This window comes from Poeciliopsis prolifica, unplaced genomic scaffold (genome assembly GCF_027474105.1).
Source record: "Poeciliopsis prolifica strain line A6 unplaced genomic scaffold, Auburn_PproV2 SCAFFOLD018, whole genome shotgun sequence".
Lineage (NCBI taxonomy): Eukaryota > Metazoa > Chordata > Actinopteri > Cyprinodontiformes > Poeciliidae > Poeciliopsis > Poeciliopsis prolifica.
The window spans coordinates 7829699-7855684 of NW_026562393.1; the positions used below are offsets into that span (position 1 = coordinate 7829699).

General features: G+C 34.4%; 3 protein-coding genes across 3 annotated transcripts; 2 read left to right on the plus strand and 1 right to left on the minus strand.

Moving 5' to 3' along the window:
- The first annotated feature begins 272 nt into the window (after nucleotides 1-272).
- On the plus strand, nucleotides 273-9215 carry LOC129368184 (5-hydroxytryptamine receptor 3A-like). The gene is made up of 10 exons (XM_055043050.1): nucleotides 273-490; nucleotides 1049-1209; nucleotides 2356-2400; nucleotides 2505-2614; nucleotides 3649-3818; nucleotides 4277-4434; nucleotides 4773-4983; nucleotides 5061-5201; nucleotides 6594-6676; nucleotides 6768-9215. Exons 1-10 carry the CDS (start codon nucleotides 454-456, stop codon nucleotides 7011-7013), a joined length of 1362 nt encoding a protein of 453 aa, XP_054899025.1. The 5' UTR covers nucleotides 273-453; the 3' UTR covers nucleotides 7014-9215.
- On the minus strand, nucleotides 9204-18081 carry LOC129368183 (5-hydroxytryptamine receptor 3A-like). The gene is made up of 12 exons (XM_055043049.1): nucleotides 17991-18081; nucleotides 16606-16686; nucleotides 16244-16315; nucleotides 15241-15386; nucleotides 14817-14861; nucleotides 14620-14729; nucleotides 13596-13765; nucleotides 12928-13088; nucleotides 12058-12268; nucleotides 11448-11570; nucleotides 11194-11264; nucleotides 9204-11063 (listed from the first exon to the last, which is right to left on the minus strand). Exons 1-12 carry the CDS (start codon nucleotides 18025-18027, stop codon nucleotides 10815-10817), a joined length of 1476 nt encoding a protein of 491 aa, XP_054899024.1. The 5' UTR covers nucleotides 18028-18081; the 3' UTR covers nucleotides 9204-10814.
- On the plus strand, nucleotides 11511-25880 carry LOC129368182 (5-hydroxytryptamine receptor 3E-like). Its single transcript, XM_055043048.1, has 15 exons — nucleotides 11511-11596; nucleotides 12172-12278; nucleotides 13673-13783; nucleotides 19650-19767; nucleotides 20386-20436; nucleotides 20923-20994; nucleotides 21376-21539; nucleotides 21895-21939; nucleotides 22096-22205; nucleotides 22476-22645; nucleotides 22906-23066; nucleotides 23789-23999; nucleotides 24752-24922; nucleotides 25019-25092; nucleotides 25164-25880. Exons 4-15 carry the CDS (start codon nucleotides 19728-19730, stop codon nucleotides 25395-25397), a joined length of 1503 nt encoding a protein of 500 aa, XP_054899023.1. The 5' UTR covers nucleotides 11511-11596; nucleotides 12172-12278; nucleotides 13673-13783; nucleotides 19650-19727; the 3' UTR covers nucleotides 25398-25880.
- The last annotated feature ends 106 nt before the right edge of the window (nucleotides 25881-25986 follow it).

The following is a 25986-nucleotide window of genomic DNA, read 5'->3' on the forward strand; positions in this document are numbered from 1 at the left end:
CATTAACAGACTTCTGAATTATGGTGCCAACCAGTTAACAAATCAGCCTTTACATAACATTTGGTTACAGCAAAAGCTTTGGGAAACCGACTCAATTACAATCTAGTTCTACAGAATCTTAAATGTTTTGCTTTGGGAATTTTTCACCAAAAGAAAGAAAACAATCCAGGCTGAATATCTAATATGCCATCGGGACATGTTTCCATTTCCTTTGCAACTTGATCTATAAGTAAATTAATACATTCATGCAGGACATGTGGGTGTGGCCTCTATCTGATATCAGATTCATGAGGATATGAAAAAAACAGCAAAAAACAACAAGAAAAAAACACAAAAAATACACCAGACCTCCAGCTACAGTTGTGACTTGAACCGCCCATTTCCAGTACTACACCATGCGATCATCAACTCCAAAGAGACGCTGAAAGGACAAATACGCATGAGGAAGTCAAGATGCTGGTTGGTTTCCTTTTTCTGCTCCTTATCTCTGGTAAGTCTCAGCAATATTCAGTGAAATGAGTTTTAAATTATTGTTAAAAAGTGGTGAAATGTGGATTTAAAATCTTTTCAGGAAATGCTTTTTAACAATTGTTAACAAATGTTGTCTGCTTGGTAGTGCTGCTGCAATAATTGTGAGTTAATTCGCTGATAGCTTTTTTGTTTGTATATAGTATTTAATCATTTATTAAACTACAAAATAATCCATTGCTTATATAATCTCGAACATCTTTGAGAGATAAAGACATAACTTTTCCTGGGATACACATTGACATTACTAAATGATTAGTGATTGCTTTCATGAAACTCTACAATGGTGTCAACAATGGTCTCATAATGGCCACTTAATGCCCACAATCAATTTTAGTAATTACTACATGTATCTGTGAACCAGTGTTTTTGATCTCCTCATCATAAATTCAGTAGCAATGAATACAAACCACACCGGCGCTAATGCACTTTGTAGTCAAAATTAAATCAATCTCATTAAAGATTGACAAAATGTGATGGCTGTTTTTGAAAAATGTTTCCCTGTGTTTATCGTCTGCAGATGAGATTAATTCTGAGGAGAACTGCAGTTATCAGGATGTTTTGAACTATTTAAACCTGTCACGTAGCAACGAGTTGTTCTCCATGACCCGCCCCGTCAAAAATTACAAAAATCCCACACTAGTGTCACTGGAAGTTCTGCTCTATGCCATCCTAGATGTGGTAAGTAAACAATTATTTTTAATATCTGATAGGTATTACTTTTTTTTTTTTTTCAAAAGTCTTTACACATTAACATGTGAAAAATATAGAAAAATGCAAAATAAAGAAAAGCTGTGAAAGAAAACAAAGGCAGACACAAGGCAGCAGGGAATGGAGCCAAAAACTATGTTTTTTATCTCCAGAGAAGAGTAATAATGAGCTCATTAGCTCATGAGATAATGAGTTGTAGGCTACAATAAGGATACCTAGTAGACCAGCACCTTCCACAGGGATTCTTTATTCCCAAGATTGTGAACCCAGTGTGATTAATACATGCAGGTGACAAAATAGCTTAAAAGAACAACACTAATGACACTACTTTGGATTTTTTTATATATGTAAATATACAATATATATAGTTGCTTTTCTCCACAAACCAGTTTATGCTTCATTTTTGATAACTGATGGCCTCTCCTTCATTTAGCTCAGGCACAGCTTAAAAATGAGCCACAGGGGCAGCAAATCATGGTGTAAATTTTTTTTAAAAAAGGTGACTTCTTGAAACAACATTATGTCTAGAGATTTCCAGACATTCTATGACAGAAAAACTCTAAATAAAGACATGTTCTCAACTGAGAAACTTTATGATCACAAACAACACCTCACCATTCCTTCCAGTAAAGCTTAGTTTTTAAGTGTTTTGAAATCCTGAGGCAAAAGCTGCCTCCAGTTCAGTTTCTTTCTTCCAAAGCTGTATTGACTTTTGCTGAGCTCATCTGAACTATTTAGGGAATTAAATGCTCAAAATTGTTTAGAAACTCTTTATTTATCTAGTTATTCTAAAAGCAGAAATGTTATTTTTAAAATTGCACCTAAATCTTGACAGACCAGGCTGCTTTTAAAAGTTTCTCCAACATTTTCTAGAACACTACAGTTATCCTCAAGTACATAACAACTTTCCTCAGAAGGAATCTTGTGGATGAGCCATACATTAATATTAACTATGATAATGCAGAAGACGATTTACAGTTCATTAGAGAAACTGAGTGGAAACGCTTCCTGTTTGTGACTGAGTTAATGCCCAGTAATGTTATTTTAATCTACACATCGCACTGTGTGTTGATGGACTGTGCATTATGTTGTGATTTTCACATTTTTTCTGTGCAGGTTGAAAAAGACCAGAAATTTATTCCTTATGTGTGGACTGTCATAGTGAGTTCTTCTGGACAAATCAACCATTTGTTAGAATGGAAACGCTCATTTACTGAGAAATTTGTCTTTAACACTGTGCTCTTTTTCTTTATTTTTCTTTTCAGAGGTGGAACAACGAATACATTTCGTGGGATCCCGATCAGTTTTGTGGAATTGATAATGTTTCTATACCTACTGAACTTTTATGGAAACCAGATCTTACGATTGAAGAAATGTAAGGGTTCATATGTAAATTAGTGTAATGCTGTATGTGGTGTAGAGACATCAAGAGGCCCTCACACTTTGCCATGTCTAATCTTTAGGCTGATTAAAAAAACAACTTTTAATTAAATATAACATGCCTTTCTGAATCTCACATGTGCTACTAAATGCTAAATGTTTATCTCTTAAGATTTAAACATAAGGTAGTTTCTGCAACTTGAGAGCAACTATAAACATTTGGTGGAAGATTGTGAACTTCTAATTTTCCAGGAAGTGGTACAGTGCAGGCTTGTAATCTTGCAGGACAGAATAATAGGCTAAGCTAACCAGCTAACCCATTTATTCACAGGAAACTGATAAAAAGATAAAAGAGGTAAATACACTGATTGGCTGGTAAAGCTCACAGTCATTGTTGGTCTGTATAAGTATGAAACAGAATGATTATTTTGTTTGCTCCACTGTAAAAAGTGTTTCACTTTACAATCTATCTTGGACCAGGAACATAGGACAAACAATTTGCAGAAAAAGTTTGATCTGAGGACGATGGAAACTCATGTTCTGATGATGGCGCTGCTCACAAAATCCTGGAAAAGATAATGATAGTGCAGGAGAAAAAGGCTGTTCCAGAGACAGTGAGGGCTGCTGTACTGGAGGCTCAGCAGCTGGGATAAATGAGATGCTCGAGGTGACAGGAATTAAGAACGCATTAAGGGCGCACCCTGTGGAGAAAATAAGACAGAGAGGATGACAGCTATTGTGAATTAATGTATTCATACATGGTGACAGCGCAGGATATTTTATTAGGAAAAATGGACAAGCAGAATCTTCAAAAACTTTACTAGAAAGATCTCTGCAAAAATCCTCCATAAAGGTTTTGTTTCTGTTTAAATTTTTTAATGTCTGCAAAATCACATATTAAATAAGGGAATTTATTGCTTATTATAAAGCTTAGAACCTGTGACTATTTATTATCCATTGCATGTGTAAATCCCAAAATGTTCAAACCTCCATAATCATTTAATTTGTTTGTCTTTTTAATTTATGCAGGACAGAGAAAGACAAAGCCCCTCCCAGTCCTTACCTCACCATCAACAACAAAGGAGACGTTGAAGTTCAGAATGACCAGGTGTTAGTGAGCACCTGCAGGATGCATATATACAAGTTTCCTTTTGACATTCAGAGCTGCGACCTCACCTTCAAGTCCATCATACACACGGGTGAGAACACGTTTCCAACATATCTATGAACGTTTTCCACATGTGAAATGTTAAGCTGGAAAGACAGTCTTGACAGAAAACAACTGTTGACTGGCATCAACATTACCTGACTGCAGTAATCGACTGCTTCTTTGTATGTTTATGCTTCCCTCTTTTCTAATTTCTTCATGTTAAATGTGTAATCAAGAGGGTAAATGAAATTAACGAGCAAGCTGATGTGGAGAACAGATATATAGCCAAGGAAGCTTAACAGGAAATTCTGATTAGAAATATTCAGGTTGCTGAAACCTGAATATTTCAGGTTCTGATGATGTTAGCTTTGCTAAAAAATGCATAATGACGTAAATAAGTGGAATAAAAACAAGTATATTTCCCAAAAGCAAGCGCTAGAGAGACATTTAAAGGTTTTTGTGGGAAAAATCCAGGACAACTTTTACAGCATTTCTTCTCTTTTTCAGTCAAAGAGATCCGCCTGCAGCCCAGTGACAACTCTTCAGAAGCCACAGAGTGGTCTCGGGAAGTGATGCGGACTCAGTATGAGTGGCTGTTCATCAACATGATCGTCACTACAAACAACGCTACCATTTCAACTGATCAAGATCTCGTCATTTATACTGTAAGTATCATTAGTGTTACATGCACACTTTTCCGATTACTGCCTGGAAAAGTGAAATTTCCTTTCCTTATTCTGCTTTAGCAATGAATGACCTTTATCATGTTCTGTATTTAAACTATGCAAAAAATTACATTTTCACTGAAGTCTCGTGTTTATGTTTTCCACACTTTTAAAGCTGCATGACCCTTAGAAAGGGATTTAACTCATTTTAAATCTCAGAAGATTTCTATAGTAAATGCCCTAAAAAACAGCTTTCAAGAAGCAAAACTTTGGTAAAACTTTGTCTAAAGGTCAATTTTCTGCTTTTGCTGAATATTAATCTAAATCTTGTTTCCCAGATCACGATGAAGAGGAGGTCTCTGCTGTACATTGTCAACTTCCTGCTGCCGGTTCTCTTCTTCTTGTGTTTGGACTTGGCCTCCTTCATGATCTCTGATTACGGTGGAGAGAAGCTCAGCTTTAAAGTCACTGTGCTGCTGGCCATTACAGTGTTGCAGCTCATTCTCAATGAAATTCTGCCTTCCTCCTCTGACAGAGTCCCACTCATAGGTAGGATAAATCTGCTCCTTTTGTGCGGGAAACGCGACCTGGCTTAATTAATTTTGTCCTGTCTGATTCCTTTTCAGCCGGTTACTGCATCGGGATTTTTGCTCTGATGATGCTCAGCCTGCTGGAGACAATTTTCGTGATGTATCTGAGGCAGAAAAGCTCCCAAAATACAGAGAGAGAGGGATGCATAGTCCAGGAATCCATCAATTCCAACAAAGGCAACTTTCACAGCTGCTACACAGATAGGAGATTAAATTTGTCCAGATACAGGGAAACTGGGATATTTTTTGAAGTTATTAGTTATTTGTCTGCATCTTAACATTTAAAGCTTCTTCTCTGAAAGTAAACTCCATTTCTCAACCTCTAAATTTAAAATGTGATACTGAGTGAAATAGATGAAAAATCTCCTCTACATTACATAGTTTCTGGCCATTATTGGTCTAAATATTAATATGTCACCTCTTTTATAAGCAATTATTAACATAATAAACATCTTCATGGGTTTATTAATAACACAAATAAAATTCCATTAATAAATACTTCCTGAATATTTTATAAGAATATTTGCAATTTTTAAAACATTACCATTATTTTAAAGCAAAAAAAAAAAAAAAACCTTATTTAAGGATTAATGGAACATGCTGAACACAATAAAATTATTAAAAATAATCAACATTAAAATCACAGATTCAAAGCTTTGCATGTCTTGCTGGTGAAACAATTAAGATTTTACAATTTGTTTTGTTATTTCAGTTAATTTCTCAATTTTAGAGAAGCAAAAACAAGCAACCTCATTTGGAAACTTCGTGTGAATTTATTTATTCTTTATAAAAGAATAACATCTTTTAGAATAAAGTATTTTTCTAGTGAAAAAAAAACAAACAAACAGGTCAGAATGAAAACAATGAAAATGTCCAGCATCGTAATAAAAACTGCTGCTTTTGAAAAATGGTGCGTCTGCTGCCCTCCTTAGGAAATCTGCTGTAATAGCACTCAGGAAGATAAAACGCCATAAAGTTCAATTTATCACAGTCTGTTTTAATTACTATAAATGACACCAACTGTTTTCTAAAGACACTTCAAAAACAGCTCCAAGTTACATGTTATATAATAAAAACAATCCATACATAATTTTAGTTACATTCAATGTGACCCTAATTATAGTACAATAATTTTGTTTATGATCAGTTAGTAAAAGTTTTTATTTTTTATTTTTTTTACTTTTTTACTGCAAAAAACAAACAAAAAGAAAACAAAAAAATCTTACCAAATAATTTTGGTCTAGTTTAGATATAAGAGCTTGTTTAAAGTCAATAATTTCTATTGATAAAAAAAAAAAAATAGATCCACTGTAAGAGTATTTTACATAAAATAAGACATTTTTCTCTTGTTAATGTTAAATAATCTGCCGTTGGAACTAGTATTTTTTTTTAAATCAATAATAAGAAATTATGACTGAAAACAAGCTCCTATCTTGCTGAAAAGTTCCTTGAAAGTTGGTTTTGGATATTTGCACAAGAAACGAGACCAAAAATACTTGGTGAAATTTAACGTTTTTGCTGTGCCATTTAGTATTAATTTTCAGGATTAATTTAGAAACTCTCTTTCAGAATCACAAGACTGGACTTCAGGTGGATTTATCTACAACATGTCTTCTAGTGAAACCGGTGAGACCCTTCCTGGTGCCAAAGAGGTCAGTAGTCAGTCATTATCAGTGCACCAAAACCAAAAGTGCAAAAGAGATCCGTCCTTCTGTAAACTGATTTATTAAATTTCTTTTTCAGGACAGAAGCAGCAAACTGCTGGGGGAGTGCTACACCCTGGAGAGGATTTCAGATGAGCTGAGGGCGATGGAGAAGACGTTGACTCTGCTCTTCAAGTCCAACAAAGACGAGGAGATGAGTGGCTACTGGAACAGAGTGGCTACACGAGTTGACAAAGCTTTCTTTTTTCTTTACGTTCTAGTGGCCAGCCTTTTCCTGGTTCTCATTTTCTTAGAGTGGCAAAGTGATTCCATTGTCACTGCATAAAACAATTCAGGTCTTCATTTACCGTATGTAGCCATAATCCAAGGCAGCATTCATCTGAATAACTGCATCCTGATTTTGTTGTACTTATTATAACCCAATTAATATATCTGTCCCATATTAAAGCACATTAAACAGAAGTTGTTCAGCTGAAAAAACATTTAATTCAGTAGCAGAAAAGAAAGAGGAAACAGTCTTAATAATTATCAAATGTCCACTCCTCCCTTATAAGTCATTAATTCATTTTGAAGTTATAGTTTGCTGAAACTATAACAAACTAGCACAGTAAAATAACATGTGAAATAAAGCTGTTAAAATAAATGAGTACTTCAGGTTAAAACAAATTCACTTTACAGATATGCAAAAATCAAATACTTTCGGCTGCACAATAGATCCCATTCTGATCCATTGTAACTTTATTAGATTATTACGGTAGCATGATTTATGTGATTTTTCAGTAACCTAAAGCAATTCTGTCACACCAGTAATATGTGCTTCTGAAATATTTATCTAAAAGTTGAATTTTTATATGTATATTTGATTGTCCTGCTGCCTGCTTAAACCGGATGGATAACATCTACACTAAAAATGTGACCAAGTTCAAAAACTTTGGATTTTCAGAAAACAAAATTATTGGTATAAAATAATTTGATCTGATTAAATTTGGTGAAGTTTTGGTGACAAATGAACACCAGTCATCTTTGGTATTGTATCATAGTTTCAAGTGAAAATAGAGCCAGAATGCTGGTTGCTTGGCAGCGTGAAATGGAAATCTCACCCTGCGGGTTTTTCCTGAATTAGATGTTCATCCTCAGGTAGAAAAGTGTAGATAAAACTTGCATAGTTCTCGATTATTGTCAAAATAAATGTTGTTATGCATCCATAGATCAGTCCTGGTGGTTCTGGTGACCATTTGGTCTGTGGCCTGTAAAGATGAAACAGAGCGACTGCACAAGACGTGAAAGCCCCACAACGTTCTATGCTACAACTTTGGTTCCAAAGCTTTTTAGTAAAGGGGCTGGACATAGAAGGCAGGTCTTCTCATTAACATAAAGATGCACATGGAGAAGCAGAAAAAGGAAAAGAGAAAAAGGAGAAGTAGAAAAAGGGAAAGCAGAAAAAGGAGAAGTAGAAAAAGGAGAAGTAGAAAAAGAAGTAGAAAAAGGGAAAGCAGAAAAAGAAGTAGAAAAAGGGAAAGCAGAAAAAGGAGAAGTAGAAAAAGGGAAAGCAGAAAAACGAGAGGAGGCAATGACAAAAGGAGGGCTTGTTTAAGAAAAAGACAAAACAAAATATCTGCATTTCTTTTGCTTTTATTTCTTATGTCAGTTTTGGTCCTCCATAGAGAAATAGTGCAATGGCTGAATATATTTCATAGAACAGTTGAGATCATTTTTAATGACATTGCATGTTTATTTACATGTTTTTGGATGTTAGCAGAATATAGAGAAACATTTGTAATGGAAACACTGCGACCAGAGCAATGGATATTATATTACTACAGCCAGAACTTTAGTCACAATTTTCATATCTTTCAAAGCATGTTTGTGCATTTAAAAGTTATTTTTATGGGGGTGTCCTTTACAACATAATTTCTGGTTAATACTGGATGTGTTTTTGACATTACATATATAGAGCGAATGCATGTCTAGTGTTGAAAGAAAGAAAAAAGGATTTTGTTTTTCAATAGTAAGATGGGTTCAAGCATAGATCCAACTCAACACAAATGTGGTCTCATTAAATGAAATTTACAGTTCGAAGGTGTCAGATTTAGTACAGAGCTAAATCTGACATAAAATCTGTGGGATCACCTGATGAGAGCCGTGAACAAGAAATGTCTTCACTTTACAAGTTCACAAAAATATTGAGGAATCAAAATGTGGATGGAAACAAAAAGAAAGTTGAGTGCTAAAACTGAAACCTGAACAATAGTACTATATTAAGACTGTGAGCACACTAACATGTTTCCTTTTCAGTGTAATTGTACATATTACAGCTATATTACAGTTGTATTTGAATTCATCAGCATTTTCTCACTTTTCTGTATGATAACCCCCTGCCCCCTGGTATAATGTGTGAAATTGCTTCCTGTCTGCATTTAAGATATAACGACAGTTCATGTGTACAATAAACATCCTAAGAACACAAATGCACACACACATACATGCAGTTGCAAGGACCACAAGGCTAGTGATACACAGCTGATATATTCTTTATTTGGTCTTATCAGTAATTACAAATCAACTTTTTCCTTTGAAAACAGATAATCATCACATTGTATCCTCTGCTTGCATATTAAGTAGTAAGATACTTACTCATAAAAGTCCAGAGGATACTTAAACTTATTTAGTATCCCAGATCAGGACTATCTAAATTATATAGTTTTAGAACAACATTATTAGATGTTTTTTCTTTTGTTTCTTATTTTGTTTGTATTTCCTTTTAATTCATGTAAAACATTTTGAATTGCCTTGTTGCTGAAAATGTGCTATACAAATTAAATTACCAAACCTTACCTAAAATAATGTTTTAAATCATATAACAAAAACACCACACAAGTCATAAATATAATCAGTTTTATGCAGTGAGCAGTTTCACATAAGTTACTCCTTGAAAGCACAACATCTTTACTGCTGTAAGTGAGACTTATTTTATTATTCAATAAACATGCTTATGCTGAGTGTTATAATGCATGCAAACACATTTGGGTGTCATGTATGACCTTAACATACATATAATATACATCGACTATTGCAAGTCAAATTAGAATAATAATTTGACTTGCACTGTTTAACTTTTATACATTTAGCCATAAATTGCAATCACAAATTTTAAGGTATGTCTTCCAAAATCTAGATTATATGGAAAGCATAAGAAATGTTAATGTTTAAGGTCTTGACTGTTAATCTAAACATGCTTTTATTTGTCTACTATTCCACAGTAACTCCATCTGTGCATTATCAGTAGCTGTCCTGCTAGAGAAAAAACCTCCATCCAAGGTCAAAAGGTCCAAGTTTTTTGAGAATCTGCTCTGTATTTATCCCTACTCCTCTTCATTTCACCGTCTCTGCTGAATAAAAAAAAAAATTCCCAAGCCAACTGCAGAATTCTGCCACCACCAATCTTCAGCATGTGGATGGAGCATCCAGGTTGCAGCTTCGCAAAGAACTGTTGTATTTATGCTGAGGTTACATTAAACACAGGTTAACTATTTACAGATTAGGTGACCCACAAAGGCAACAGCTGCAGATGGGTATCAGATCAAAAGGAAATAAAAGTGCATGCTGCACTTTACAGTTTTTTGTCAACAGATTAAAAAAAAGAAGAAAGTTTGCTGTTGTACTGCGGAAAAAGATAAAAGCATTTAAGAGGCATGAATGTTTTTGCATCTTCACCATTAGCATTCATGTTTACTTCCACAAACATGACTTTTTCTGGTGGTTGACAAAACACTGAAAACGCTGCTACTGCGCCCTCTGCTGCTCATGAAAGACCATTGCAGGTTGTCTGCAGTTCATACTGAAAATTACATATAAATCATATATATTTGGAAATGTGAATGACCACGTCAAAAGAAAAAAGATAAACCTCCCCTTGCCCCCCAAAAAAACATAAATAAAATCAGATTTGGATCACTTCAGGATGCAGTATGAACATGGACTCTCCTCATAGTTGTTTCTGACGAAGAGCGGTTTATTTCTGCAAGTGGCAGCAGTAGAAGCCAGAAGACGTCACTAATTGTATTTGTTGAGTTTCAATTTCAGTCAAACTGAACCTGCAGATCCATGATGAGGATATGTTGTTTGCTCAGTCCTCAAGTTTAATGGCTGGACCATTTTGGGAAGCTTTTGAGACCCACACTGAGAAGAGGACAGATAAAAACAAAATGGCTGCCAAGACATATAGAATGGAAAAAATCTTGTCTATTTTCTTGGCGACTCCGGTCCAGTAACCATCCTTCTTCTCCTCAGACTCTTTGTTGAGGACGATTTTTCTAATCTCTGCAAGCTCATCTGAGACTTTCTCCATGGCCAGGAATAACTGGCTGCTGCTGCCCTGCATGAATCAGAGCCATAAATTATAAATCAGACAATGGGTCACACACAAAATATTATGTAATTGTTTTGTACAAACTACATGCTTAGAAACTCCTGTTATGGGAACTTGAATGCTGTATTACACTAACCCCTTTGCACATAGATGGTGTTTGATCGATCATCTCATCACAGGTGGAGGCAATGGAGGAAGCTTTTATTTCTGGAAGAAAATGGAAGACAGTTGAATGTGAACACAACAACTTCATGATCTGTGTTTGTCTATTAAGAAATGTTTAAGAAATTATGAGAAACTACAATCAGATTTAGATTAGATTGAATTTAATCTAATCTCTTAGTTAGCAGTAAAAATTGATTTCATCTTTATGAATATCTTAGTTCTTACGAAGCATGTCACTCTCCTTCTTGCCTTCCAGGGATGATGAGTCTTTTTCCATCAGATAACTCAAGAAAACGGTCTCTATGAGGCTGAACAGCATCACAGCAAAAACCCCAATGCAATAAATCACTTGGAGGAACAGAGAGCACAGTATGGTGAGAATGTTGGTTCATTCTGAGACAAATGCAGGTTGAATTTAAATCCATAATTTTTAAGTGCATTTTTTAAAACTTAATTTGTAGCCGTTTGAGTTAATGATTAAGTGTTCATTTAATATAGAAGAGCTTAGGAAGTCAAACAGCTAAATTTATATCTATTAACATTTTGTCTCCCATAAATGCATTTGTATTTAATTGTGTTATTAGCTCTATCATGCAAAGAGGCACATAACTGAGAAAGGGAAGAAATTGAAAATGAAACTCTTTTGCCTGCAGAATGTTTGCATGGGGAAGCCTGAGATTGATTACATATGCATTTAAAATTGTGCATGTTTGAAATTTTGAAAACTCAATTGCAATTATGCACAACTTTGACATAACTAAATGAGAAAAGATTTAATGGGTAGGAAAACTCTGCAGGTCACTACTTGTTACCTGGAGACTTATGAGATTTTTACCTATAAGTGGAATCCTGCTTGAGGTAAAAGGTAGAATTTCAATGAGAATCAGCTGCATCACTGTAACAGCAAGTAGCACCGTGATCTTGAAACTAATCTTCTCTCCACTGCCAGTCGGCATCAGGAGGGAGGCAAAGTCCAGACACAAGAAGAAGAGGACAGGCAGCAGAAAGTTGACCACATAAAATGCAGACTTTCTCTTCATGGTTATCTGTAAAGAGGTATGTTACATGGTTAAAATCACTTCTGTATGATTATTTTAAAATGGGTAAAATAAGATCAGCAAAATTTTTTAGTAAAAATTATTCATTTATTATTATTTTTGAAACTTTGTCAACACTAGTAGCCTTTGACAATTGTCAGGCAGGAACATGAGCTATGAAAAAAAGAGGAAAACATGTGACAAAGGTCAATGGTCCGGGACCCTAACTGGGTTGCACGCTCTACCACTGTGCCACCCCCGCACCCAATCAAAACTTATTTTAAACAATAAAAGTGAATGCAAATTACTAAAGGTAAACAATTTTCCATTGATAATCTGATGCTAATGTAGACTGCAGCTTTAGTAGGGGAAGCATTGCTGTTCCACATGTCTGTCAAAATCCAGTCTCTCTACAGTATAGTATCCACTGAGGATGTTTTGTGATCCTGGCAACAGAAGGGATGAAATCATTTGCTTCATGAATTAAAAATAACATTTCAGACGGATCTGATCACTTTTATTGCAGGGAGAGACAAACTGAATTTGACTCTTAAATCATCCTAAATCAGGTAGAAAACAAAGCGTGACTTGGCTCAGCACAGAGCAAGTAAAATAGAAGAACAGAATAAAATAGAAAACCTTATGTGACCCGTCTTTGAAATACTTACAGTGTAGGCAACAACTGTTTGGTTGGTGTAAAAGCTATCGCCATTTTTTTCAATGACTGAGATATCGAGAAACTTCCATTCGTACTGCATCCGGATATTCTTATGAGAGTCCATTGTGATCACTGCTTTGTCTTTTTTTAAGATAAAGTGCAACTCTTCATCTGTGATGAAAAAACAAACATCAGATTGATTTAGTAATAAATATGAGATTACGCAATTCAAATTAATCTGAAAACAGCTTCTGTGACAGCTGCCATGGCTTTGTGGCAGATCCCACTACTTTAGTGACAGTAACCTGCCAGTGAATACAACAGCTTTAATGGCAACTGCCACAAAATCAGTGGTGGCTGCATGTACATATATATGCATTTGTATTCTTGTATTTTTATTTTTTCAAAATATATTTATATTCAAAAATCAATCTGCCACAGAAGCCATGGCAGATGCCACAATTGCTGGAAGCTGACATTAGTAAGCTCTGCAGCTTCAAGCAGCCGACACCAGAAGGGAAACTTGTAGCTGCCACTGCCACAATAATTAAAATACAGATAAAATCATTGTTTCGTGTTGACTTAACAGCTCACTAATCCTAGGTACCACATGTCTGATACAACACCTACACGGTCATAAAATGCTGATATTTTAAAGCACAAGTAAACAAGGCTTACCAGAGTATGAGATCGACTTAAAGGTGATATCGCAGCTCTGAATGTCAAAGGGGAATTTAAAAATGTTCATTTTGCAGGTGCTGATCACAAACTTATCATCTCTGTACTCCACCCAGCCTTCATGATGAATGGTGACAAGGGGGCTCGGCACGTTTTTATCCTTTTCAGTCCTGTAAGAAAATAAAAAGGTTAGGTCCAATGTTACTTCAAACCATTTGGTCAATAGCCTCATTCAGACACTGAGATAACTTGACTTTCTGAAATGTTTACATAAATTTTGTTTGTGCATCACTGAAGTTAAACAATTGATGTCTAAACAGAAGTTAAAAAAAAAAAAAGAAACTTAAAAAAAAAAAAAATCAGTGCACTTATGGAGTCGCACTCAAAATGCTACTTATGCTACTGGTCCGATGATGTACTGTGTGATTGGTTAAATGTATAATCCAATAGAGAAATATTGTGTTTGTAATCTGTTTCAATGCCTTCATGGCTGGGATAAATTTTTTTTGTTCATTCATTCATTTTGTTCTGTGGCAGGAAAGAACCTTCCACTTTGCCACAGTTTGAGATACCTCAGTGTACCAGGTTTTAAATTTAACATCATGTTTATGTAATTGTGACGATGGATCCAAATGCAAAAGCAGCAGAGGAGGAGAGTAAATAATTTTTTTGGGGAAAAATACAGCCAGGAGGACACAAAAAGCAACACAAAGAACCATCCAAATGAAGAAAGCAAGGAGTAAGTTGAATATTGAATGCTGAACCAATAGTCTGGGTTGATTGTTTTTTTTATTCAGAGAGAAGTTGAATAAAACTTCTCTCTGAAGGTGTGAGGAGAGAGAGCACACAAACAGGGGAACAGATACAATTAACTTAACTGCAACAAAGAAAAACTAGACAAGGAATAAACAAAATAAGAAAGACTGAACTAAAAAAGTAAAGCAAAAACATAAAACATAAGAAACCAGTGGACAAAGCCAGAAAAACACTCAAATAACCTAAAACATAAAATGAGCAGATTTACATTTCTTCAATTATGACATCAGGCATCCACAAAGATTTACGTGGAACCACTACTTTGGAAAGTCCACAAAAGTCATCTGGACTCCAGGAGACATAGTCATTTTCCCACTCCTTGTTAGAGAAAAACAAAATGGAGTCAATGGTCTTGATTCCTAATCAAACATCAGCTAATTTGTCATGTTTTCTGAGAAAACTCACCATAAGAAACCAAAGATATGATATAAAGGACTGGTCAACTTCTCTCTGAATAAAAAAAAAAAAAAAAAAAAAAAAAAAAAAGAAAAAAGAGAACCATTATCAGTTGTTAGACATTTAGAGTAGATTGCAATTAGTGCTTTTAATTTTAGTACTAATAGTAGGTCTTGTTCTACATGAAGCTAATAATACATTCTTAAATGTGTATGCACCATAGTCATTATTTGGCATACAGATTTTATTATCAAACAACAACTTAAGATCTTGCAATCATTTCTTAATATTCCACATTAAAAATGGCAACAGGAGAACCACAGTAAACATGACTTAAAAAAAAATTATATGAAAATAAAATTTTGTTCCAAAGCTAAACAAACTAAAATGAATTTGAACAAAAATAAAATGACAACTTTAGACAAGAATTTACCAAATCAAGAATGGCATAAATCCTCATTTCAATGTAAACTTCAGTTTTCTCTTTATAGTGTCTAACAGGTCTGCTCATGGTCAATGCTTCATTGTCCTTGGCCAGGTCCAGGTACTTCAGAACATCCCGGTAGCTACAATTAGTTCCTGCAAAAACAGAAAGCCTATTATTCTGCACCAAATTCACCAGAAAGGGAAGAGGTTTGGTAAAATTAGAAAATTGTGTTCTAGTATTCTTGTGGTTTCTCATTACCAATATACTTTTACATTAAAGACTTAGTTTTAAATTATGTTAAAAGATTTCAGATCAAGTTATAATTATCCATTTAGTATTTTAAAACTCATATTTCCATCAGTGTTTATGAAATTCAAGCCATATTTCAGACAAAATCCAGATGGATTAAAATCCGTGTTGCTTCAATAAAATCTGTGTCTAAATGAGAAAATTTTAACTGTCAACAGATCAGTTGGAAAGAATATTAAAAACATGTTTCATTCAGATAAAGAGCAGTAAAAGATTAAAAAAAATCTAATGGGTTATAGATGGACATTAACTTTAAATGCAAATAACATTGTTTAAGATTATAATGACAACAATCCAATCATAGGCAAAGCAAACAAATTTCAGATTAACCTGGAAGGAGGATGACAATGTAAAGAATGTTTCCAATGTTTGGTTTTAATCAAAATCTAGAAAAAAACCCAAAGTATTCCACTAATTTTGTGTCACTGTGGGGAAAAATGTCACCTTAAACCTGAAGTTTTTACAATGTTGTTCTTCAGAGGAATAATAAACGGATGCAAGCATATAAGCAGCTGTGTGTTCATTATTCAGAATAATAAATGGGATGTTTATGTTAATTTAACGCCGTTTTTGAAAAGTCACCAACACAATGGTCTTCTGACATGAAAACTGTTGGCCAAAATATTTTAAAACAAAGTTATCTAGTAATATCTAAATAGTTTTTTTGTAGCTTTGTGTTCAAACATTATTTTGGTCTTACCAGTTTCATCTAATTCCTCGTCAGATGTCTCGTTATTATAAGCAGACGTATTATAACTTGTGGTATTCCCATCTGTCAAGCAAAAAATAAAATTATGTATTTGTAAATTATTTTATAATCACACTTTTTGTGATTAAATGGTGCAAAAAATATATTAATCTGTACTCCGATAAATTTTTTAAAGCAGGAGGCTAAAACAGTAACAGAGGCTCTTATGTTGACCAGATGATGACAAGTTGATCAAAACTTCACTTATACAAAGAAACAAAATAGCTGCAATGAATCTTACAGTAAAAATATTCATTGATGACAATAACTGCCATTCAGAGATTATCGAAAATCCATTGTATTACATTTCTTACCTGATAGATTTGTGTAACTCTGATTAGAGTTCAGCTGGTGATCAAGATCATCTTGTATTTCTAAACTGGATGTCAATCCACCTGACAACAGAAATCATATAGTGTTATTTTATGTTACGCTTCATTTTCAAAGAAAAAAAAAAAAGAGAGAATATATTTCTATAGTGGTTGAATGCAAATGTACAGCAAGGTGACTAGCATATCAAGGAAGTGATGAACTGGAAAATTGCAGGTGAAATAGAGGAACTGGGAGGTAAAGAGTGGAAACCAGGGGCCTGGTTTGATGAGGTAACTGATTGCAGGTGTGAATAGTTGGAGCAGGAGTCAGGCTGGGACAAGGTGGCACCAGGAAACAGGGAATATATACAGGGGAACACAAAATAGAGTGAGGGGGGAAACACAAGGAACTGGAAATTATTCTAATAATAAAGAAACACTAAGACTAAAGGAAACATAATAAACTATAAAGAGACAAAGACATAAGGGGAAACTAAGAACCAAACAGAAACAAGACTGATCTAAAAATAATAGGAACTAAAGAACACTGAAATAAAGAAACACAAAAATGAGAAATATCTAACAAGAATTAATGACAATAATCAAGAAGAATAAATCAAAGAGTGAACTAAAACATAATTGATAAATAAAATGAAAAGCAAAAAGAAACCCAAAAACCCAGTCTTGACAAAAATGTTCCAAACTAGAAAGTGAAGGAATATGTTAACAAGGCATATTCTAAGCCTGTATATAAAAACAGGACATTATTGCAAGAATCTCCCCAAACTGGCAATTTGCTAAGGAGGGTTAAATTCAGTCATCGTGTTTTAAATGCTGGAAAATAGGTCACAGAAATAAAACACGTTTGATTGGTTGGTCAAGCCTGAAAAACCAAGCCAAAGAACCAGAAACCAAAATATTACAAAGGTCAGAGTGCATCCAGTTGCTTTACAACCAATTTCATCATTGAGGTTCCATGAAAATCAAAAATGAAACGATCACATTTGCTTCCACAAACTGAACAGCAGAAGGAAAAAGGTGAAAATCTTCTACCTTGTTTTTTTCTGATCCTGCTCTTTTTGTAGACATTCAACAACAATTGATTGCTGGTCTTGAAATAAATATTTGTGAAAAAAACTTGAACAAATAATTAGTAGAATAAAAATTGAATTATCTAAATCTTTGAGGCCTTTGAACTTTTTTTTATTGTAAGTTAGGTCCCAGAAATTTCTTAGTAAACTCCTCCTGCATTGTGATGAAGTTTTAGTGGTTGAAGCAAACATAATTAATTTTGAAAAACTCTCACTTCTATTACATAATGAAGACAAGTACAATGTCCTCTGATTATTAAGAAGCATGTGTCTAGTCTAGAACAAAACTCAGCTTACCTGCAAAGAGCAGAAGACAGATGAATGCAAGAACCATGGCTCTGACCTGAGGGCAGCTTTCTCTTCTCTGAACTATTCAGAGCTTTTTGTGTCGATATGACTGCTAAACGAGGCCAACACCCTCAGCATTTATGGCTTGTCAACTTACCATCAATGCTTTCTTTCTGAGAGCATTAATTCATAAGTTCTCATTGTGGTCAGAGTCAGCAGCACTTTGAAAAGTCAGAGGATAAACAGATGTACGACTGATTGTCAAAATCGACACTCAAATTAGGAAATATAATACAAAAAAAAAAAAACAAGTATTCACAATATTCAGAAGTTTATGCAAGATTTATAACTGATTCAACATCAACTTATAGAGCATATAGAGCCTATCTATCTATCTATCTATCTATCTATCTATCTATCTATCTATCTATCTATCTATCTATCTATCTATCTATCTATCTATCTATCTGTCTGTCTGTCTGTCTGTCTGTCTGTCTGTCTGTCTGTCTGTCTGTCTGTCTGTCTGTCTGTCTGTCTGTCTGTCTGTCTGTCTATCTATCTATCTATCTATCTATCTATCTATCTATCTATCTATCTATCTATCTATCTATCTATCTATCTGTCTGTCTGTCTGTCTGTCTGTCTGTCTGTCTGTCTGTCTATCTATCTATCTATCTATCTATCTATCTATCTATCTATCTATCTATCTATCTATCTATCTATCTATCTATCTATCTATCTATCTATCTATCTGTCTATCTGTCTATCTGTCTATCTGTCTGTCTGTCTGTCTATCTGTCTATCTATCTATCTATCTATCTATCTATCTATCTATCTATCTATCTATCTATCTATCTATCTATCTATCTATCTATCTATCTATCTATCTGTCTGTCTGTCTGTCTGTCTGTCTGTCTGTCTGTCTGTCTGTCTGTCTATCTATCTATCTATCTATCTATCTATCTATCTATCTATCTATCTATCTATCTATCTATCTATCTATCTATCTATCTATCTATCTATCTATCTATCTATCTATCTTCATGTACACACACACAAACATTAACACATTTGCGATACATCCCATTCTCTTTTACTTCTATAAACTTAGGTTTTGTTTCTGACATCTTGTTATGGTAAAAAAATATTATGTTCATCTAAAAGCTTTGTTTTCCCACATCCTGCTATTAAAAAAACCTAATGTGGAAGTTGGTGTTTACTGGAGCACTTAGCTCTTCAATGTAGTACAACCACACACACACACACACACACACACACACACACACACACACACACACACACACACACACACACACACACACACACACACACACACACACAAAAACAATAAACAGTTGGTTATTTTGCATAACTATTTAATCTTGGTACAAATATTAGTACTTATTATTTAGATTAGAAGATCAATATAGTTTTTAATTGTGATTTTATGTAAGAAACGTTTTCTGGAATGTTCTTCTTTTCTTGTGGTAACAAATGTTTCCTGTTTCCTTAATCTCATTGTCATTAAATGCTGAATGATTGATTAAATTATTGTGTTAGTTTTGAAAACATACACCAGACTCAAAAAACTCAAAATCACTGCACCAAATGCAGATCCTTCAATTAAATAAACGGCGTAATGTAATTTACGCCCTGCCATCCCTCCAGTACAGGCAGGGCAGTGACACAAAAGCAACAAGAAACATTTTCACTCAGTCAACAGAGAAACTCAACAGCCTCACAAACATGATTCTGGAAGGATTCTTTACTCTGTTTCTCCTTGCAGGTAAGCAAAATTAATGTATAGAGGTAAATATGTGATGTAATTTTTGGATTTTATTGTAAAGTTTGTGACAAATTTCATAGCAATGTTCACGTTTTTAGAGTTTCTAGAATTGTATCACCTGAAAGGAGTTATTTATTTTGGAAGGAGTGAGTAGAGGAAGCATTGTTTGCTATGTTTAACAAAATAATTTACTTTAATAAAGGTATGCTTGTCATAACTTTTGAGAAGAAACATTGAAAATCAAGGTATTTATTTTAATAGTTCAGGGTTACTTTTATAGCAGTTACAAAAGAAAACAGAAAATTCAAATGATTATATGCATTATTCCCTTCACTATCTGTAAGTCATTGAGAGAGGTAGTTGTAAATAATTAAAAACATCAGTGTTTAGATCTAATGCAGTTTAAAATACAGAGATAAGCAGTGATGTAGAATTGATGGGTGGATTTACTAACATTCTGCACAAACTATATAAAGAATATAAAGAATATATTCTATGTAAAAACTATGTAAACTAAACTATATAAGAATATATTCTTTATATTAACACAGATTTTATCCTGTAATATTGTTTATTATTCTTTATTATTGTGTGTTATTGTGTCTCTCTTTCTGTCAGGTGGAAATACCTCTGATCCAGACTTTGATGAACCCTTGCTGTTAATGCCTGGTACCAAACTCAATGACTTAAATCGCTTAAAATTGGATAAATTTAAAAACCAAACCCAGTGTACTGTTTGCTCTCATAATTAATGATCTTATTGTTGTTACTCACATTGTCTAAAGCTAAAAACTATTTTGGGGAATGTTAATAATCTCCTGAAAGGAGAGTCTGTTTTTAATCTTTAAGCAAATTTACACCCATTTGTGGAGACAAAAGAATTCCTGAATAATTCAATAAATATGTTATTTCATGTTTTACAGAAAATTATTCAACAATCACAATAATAAAATAGAGAGGGACGATTTGTATAATTTGACAATGACATATGGCATGTAATGAGCTGTGAATACCAAATATAATGTGGGAATAAAGTAAATATGTTTTCATGAATTTTATTTACAGAAGTGCATATAACATGATGGAACATTTCTGTATTATTTTAAAGTTTATCTGTGTTTTTACTGAGAAAAAACACTATCCTCTTTTTTTCAGCAAGTATAGATATAAATTTAATGGAGAACCCAAGCATAGAAAATATGAAGCTGGTCTTTGAGCAAATTCGAGGTAAGTGGATATTATAACATATAAATATATATAAAGTTCTGTCTACGCTATTTTAGGATGCAAAATTTGGCAAATAATTACTTCAACAACCAGCTTATCTGTTTCTATGCAGTTTTGTTAAAAATCCATATTTTATAGAAATCTGGTTTAGTTTAGATTTACTGACAAACTGCTTGACTATAAATACTGAAACTTTAAATATACTTCAAAACATTGGTATGTAATCATTTTTGTTCAAACTAAGTAATTTTGACAAGTCGTAACAACCACGATGGAGAAAACAGTGAAGTTTTCTCCAAAAGTTAAAACAGGAGTGAAAGTCAACATTTCATTATTGTTTTTGATAAGAAGTGAACTCTTTCATGCTTCCTGTAATTTCAGAACATGAGGTTCATTCTCGAGAAGAATGCAGCACTCAGGCTGTTCTGAACCACCTGAATCTGACCCAGGACAGTGACAAGTACACTGTGGGTCGGCCCGTTAAACACCAAAGTCATTTGACGTGGGTACTTCTAGACATGAGGATTTATGCTATTCTAGATGTGGTAAGTTTTTAAAATGTCCAGCAATGCTTGGTATAAATAATCATAACAGATGTACTTTTCCAGATTTCGTAGAGGTTTGTGATACTGTATAAATGAATATAGGACTGATAACAGTAACATTACTTATTGTTTAAGTATTATATATCATCAAACTTTTGACTTAAGAGGAAGTATTTTCCACTGAATTTTATTTTTTTCTTTTCTTTGAGAACCTGATCACTTCTAAGGCTGGACAGGCTGATAAAGTTTTTTATGATTTAAGCGCTTTTTCATGTAGTTGTTGTTAAATGTCGGATCCTATTTTGCTAATGGAAAAAAGAATAAAAATCACTCAACTTTTTTCCTTTCTTCATAGAGAGAAAGTGACCAGACTTTCATTGCATATATTTGGATTTACTTGGTGAGTTTAACTTACCTTACACATTTGCCAATTTTGTGAAGATTGTTTTTTTTAAATTTTAATTTAAACTAGACTTTTCTTGGTACTTAAAAAAAAAGTATTCTCTATCCCTACGTCTCTTATTTGTAACATCAACCTCATCTTTCTCCTAAGTAGAGATGGGACAATGAGCACATCTGGTGGGACCCGGAGCAATTCTGTGGAACCACACATATCTTAGTCCCCACTAAATATTTGTGGATGCCAGATATGACTATTGAGGAGATGTAAGTTGGTATTCAGTTCATATTTGCTCACATTCCTAAACAGATGGCACTGAACAAAAATAATCAAGCCAAAATCGAGTCCATTAGAGAAAATCATGTTATAAAATTCTGCTAACTCAAATTCCAACGAATCCACTATAACATTAAAATTATATTTTTGCTTCCAACCAAAGCACTTGGTAAAAACGAGCAACATTGTCTAATTGTTTAACTGAGACACACCACAGTGGCTTAATTTGAAGATCATTGTCTGTATTTATTGTTCTGTAGGACAGAGCAGGACAAAGCCTCTCCAAGTCCTAATCTCAACATCAGGAACTACGGCTGGGTTGAATTCAGAAATGACCAGGTGGTGATCAGCACATGCAAGATGCGTGTTTACAAATTCCCATTCGACGTTCAGAGCTGCAACCTCTCCTTCAAGTCCATTATGCACTCAGGTAAACATGTATTAACTGACTTTATAGATTGTCAGTTAATCTATAAACTGAAGTATGCAATATTGGTTTTTGCATACCAATATTTTTTTTGGTATGCAAAAGAATATTTCTTTTGCATACCAAATGACAATGACATTCTTCCATGCAAAAGAATATTTCTTTTGCATACCAAAAGAAATATTCCACAAGTTAATTTTCTATGATAACATGATGGGAGAAATCTATAAAGCCGTTTTGGTTTGTCTATTTTTCTGACTCAGATGAAGAGATAAAGTTATTTTACTACAAGAACAATTCGGAGATCTCAGAGTGGTCTCGAAAAGCTATGGAGTCGCAGTATGAGTGGCTGTTTCTCAGCATGACAGTCACAAGGAAAACCGTCAACCATTTTGGCTTCAATCAAACAATGATTGTTTACACAGTAAGTATTTCTAACAGTTCAGCGTAATGTCTTAATGTATTTTTTCCCTTCATATTTGCATGAATTTAAGTCCAGACAAATTTATTGTATAAGACAAATTGGTTGTTTTTCTGTGGGAGCCAGGAGGAAGGTTTTAGAGCTGTTAATCACACTCATGTGTATGATGTTCATACCTTCCCCTTTTCTCTCTGCTGGGCCAAAAGCTCCACCTCCACAGGGGAGCCCGTCATGAATGCGCCGATAAGTAAGCAATAACTTGTTTCTTCACTATTTGCACAGCCAGCGCTTGTACGCACTGACTGGGAGGGTGTGAGGTGAACAGTGCATACAGGAGCTTGACTGGCAGTGCTAAGGCCCTCCTCCTTGCTCTGACTGGTTGTTTCTGGCCATTTGTTTTGGTGTATTTCTGCAAATGGCAGCAGGACCACAAGCAGGAGGCAGAGAAGCTCGATTTTTTTCACAGATCACATATTACACTGTCAACATATAGTGCCAGTTTCAACAAATATGCAAGAACATATTTATATAAAAGTTATTGCAGCTTTATAGTCAATACATGATGCAATTTTACCCCATCAAATGGCTCTGAACTGGTGATCACTGAATGTGTTGTCTTTTCTGGCTTCTCTCTATAAATTGGTCTGCTTCAAATGCTTTCTCACATTGTATATATTATGTTTTTGCAGAATGGAAAGAAATTAATTTCTCCTACATTTTTTCAGATAAACATGAAGCGGAGGTCTGCTCTCTACATTGCAAACTTCTTGGTGCCTGTCCTTTTCTTCCTGTGTCTGGACTTCGCCTCCCTCCTGATGTCAGACACCGGTGGTGAGAAGATTGGCTTCAAAATCACCATTCTGCTTGCCGTCACAGTGATGCAGCTCATTCTCAATGACATTCTTCCATCTTCTTCGGATAAGATTCCCTTAATAGGTTTAGCATTTTTTCTTTTACAAATACAGCTGAAACCAGATGTTTATATAAAAAGACACAATCACATTTTTGTTCACTGGTCTGAAGTTAAATCAGACCAAACTTTTCTTCTTTTAGCTTAGTTAGAAATCCTAAAATTGTTTAGATTTGCTAAATGTCAAAAAGCTTATTAAGGATGAGTTTTTGTAACTTTCTTCAAATTCTGAAGCTTGCATACATTTGGTCAGACCTACTTTAAATTGTATGTCTTGGGTGAAACTTATCAGATTTCCTTATCAGAGGGCCTTATAATCATAATAGTTTGCTGAAGTTCTGGTCTGTCAGGTTTGTTGTTGCCTTACTCTTTCATTCCCCTTCAGGTTTTTCAGATGCCAGGTCTTCAGGTCTTGATGCCATCCATTTTAGGAAGTGCACCAATTCCTCCTGCAGCAAAGCAGCCCCACAACATCATGCTGTCACCAGGCGATAATAGCATCCCCTGTTTATACTCAAAATGTAACAAAGCATGTAAACATCTGAAGTCAAAGAACGTTACAGATGAAGACCTAGAAAAAATGCTCTTTTCAGAATTGTTCTATTAAATGTAAATAGTTTTGGTAATTCTAACTATGCCAAAAAGAAGAGAGATTTGATCTGATTTAACTTCAGGTAGTGGGAAAAATGTGGATTTGTATTTATACTTGCTGTATATAAATATCTGCTTTTAACATGCCGGAGCAACATATGTTTATTATCTGTTTGCTCTCCCTCAGCGGTTTATTGCATTGGGACTTTTGCTCTAATGCTGCTCAGCCTGTTGGAAACTATTTTGGTGATTCATCTAATTAATAGAGATGCGTGGCTGGACAATGAACAGGAAAAGTCAGGAGACCCAATTGAAGATCAGGAGGAGAAACTGACCAACTCACACACATGTTTTACTGGTGAGATCAAACTTTAATCAGTTCAAATGTTCACTCAGTCATGTTCTGCTTTGATTCAAATGATCAAGCCTGAACAAAATGTGCTTCATTTTCCAGGAATTAAGAATCGTAGCAACTGTGCATCTGTTGACAAACACTCAGCTGATGGAAGGCTTTCTATTGTAAAAGAGGTAAGAACTTTAAAAGTAGCACCTTTCTGAATGATGTTCATATATGAGTTTTATGACAAACATGTCTGCAGGGCATCAAGGGCGTTGATACAGAAGTCTTCATTGCACTCGAAAAGATGTCAGATGAGCTTGGAGCAGTCAAGAAATCAATAACTCTTCTCAGTGGCAGACAGGAAGAGGATAAAGTGGGTTATTGGACCAGAACTGCACAGAAAATAAACAAGGCTTTTACAGTTTTTTATGTCATTGCAGCTGTCCTGTTTTTACTGTATGTCTCTATAGTGTGGTATTCTGCAGATGAGTAGTGATTAAATAAACAAACTGTTACTTTTTATTCATTTTGAACATTGGCGTTTTTAACGTTTGCGCATTTTATTGATTTCAAGAAGTGTTTGTGTGTTGTCTGATCATTTATTTTTTTTCCTCACTGCACAGTTTTGCATTGCTAAAGCCAGTGATTTGTGCAACAGTGTTATTAAAAGTAAACATGGTTATACCTGTAAAGTGAATCAGTATGTGCTATTCACAATAATCCAAGCAAAAAGACTTGCAGTATGAATTATTGAATTGTGTGGTTATATGTGAAGCGTTACTATGTGCATTTTTTTTAATAGTTACAGAAAGTGTTTAAGAAACTGATGGGACCTTCTGAAGTCACAAACATTATTTTATGATCTTACATGTTGTGCTACGAGATAAACATCCAATTCATCTGTCTGTAAATTAAAATCTTCATGGTTTATCCAGAGCATTTAAGCCTGTTCCTAAATCTGTTACATATTGTGCTAAACCACCAGAAATTTGTTAACCATTAAACTGAATAAATGGTTGAGAAATCAATTATAACATGTTGAAATGTGTGCTTTTACTTTGAAAGTAAAATTCTTTTAACGC

Excerpts from the sequence above, each read along its gene's own strand:
- LOC129368184 (XM_055043050.1), top strand. The coding sequence starts at position 454 with ATGCTGGTTGGTTTCCTTTTTCTGCTCCTTATCTCTG. Across the intron at positions 491-1,048 it reads TTTTCTGCTCCTTATCTCTG|ATGAGATTAATTCTGAGGAG; the intron begins GTAAGTCTCAGC and ends TATCGTCTGCAG. Across the intron at positions 5,202-6,593 it reads ATCCATCAATTCCAACAAAG|AATCACAAGACTGGACTTCA; the intron begins GCAACTTTCACA and ends ACTCTCTTTCAG.
- LOC129368183 (XM_055043049.1), bottom strand. The coding sequence starts at position 18,027 with ATGGTTCTTGCATTCATCTGTCTTCTGCTCTTTGCAG. Across the intron at positions 16,687-17,990 it reads CTGTCTTCTGCTCTTTGCAG|GTGGATTGACATCCAGTTTA; the intron begins GTAAGCTGAGTT and ends TTCTGTTGTCAG. Across the intron at positions 15,387-16,243 it reads CGAGGAATTAGATGAAACTG|GAACTAATTGTAGCTACCGG; the intron begins GTAAGACCAAAA and ends CTGTTTTTGCAG.
- LOC129368182 (XM_055043048.1), top strand. The coding sequence starts at position 19,728 with ATGATTCTGGAAGGATTCTTTACTCTGTTTCTCCTTGCAG. Across the intron at positions 20,995-21,375 it reads GGTCTTTGAGCAAATTCGAG|AACATGAGGTTCATTCTCGA; the intron begins GTAAGTGGATAT and ends CTGTAATTTCAG. Across the intron at positions 24,000-24,751 it reads GGATAAGATTCCCTTAATAG|CGGTTTATTGCATTGGGACT; the intron begins GTTTAGCATTTT and ends GCTCTCCCTCAG.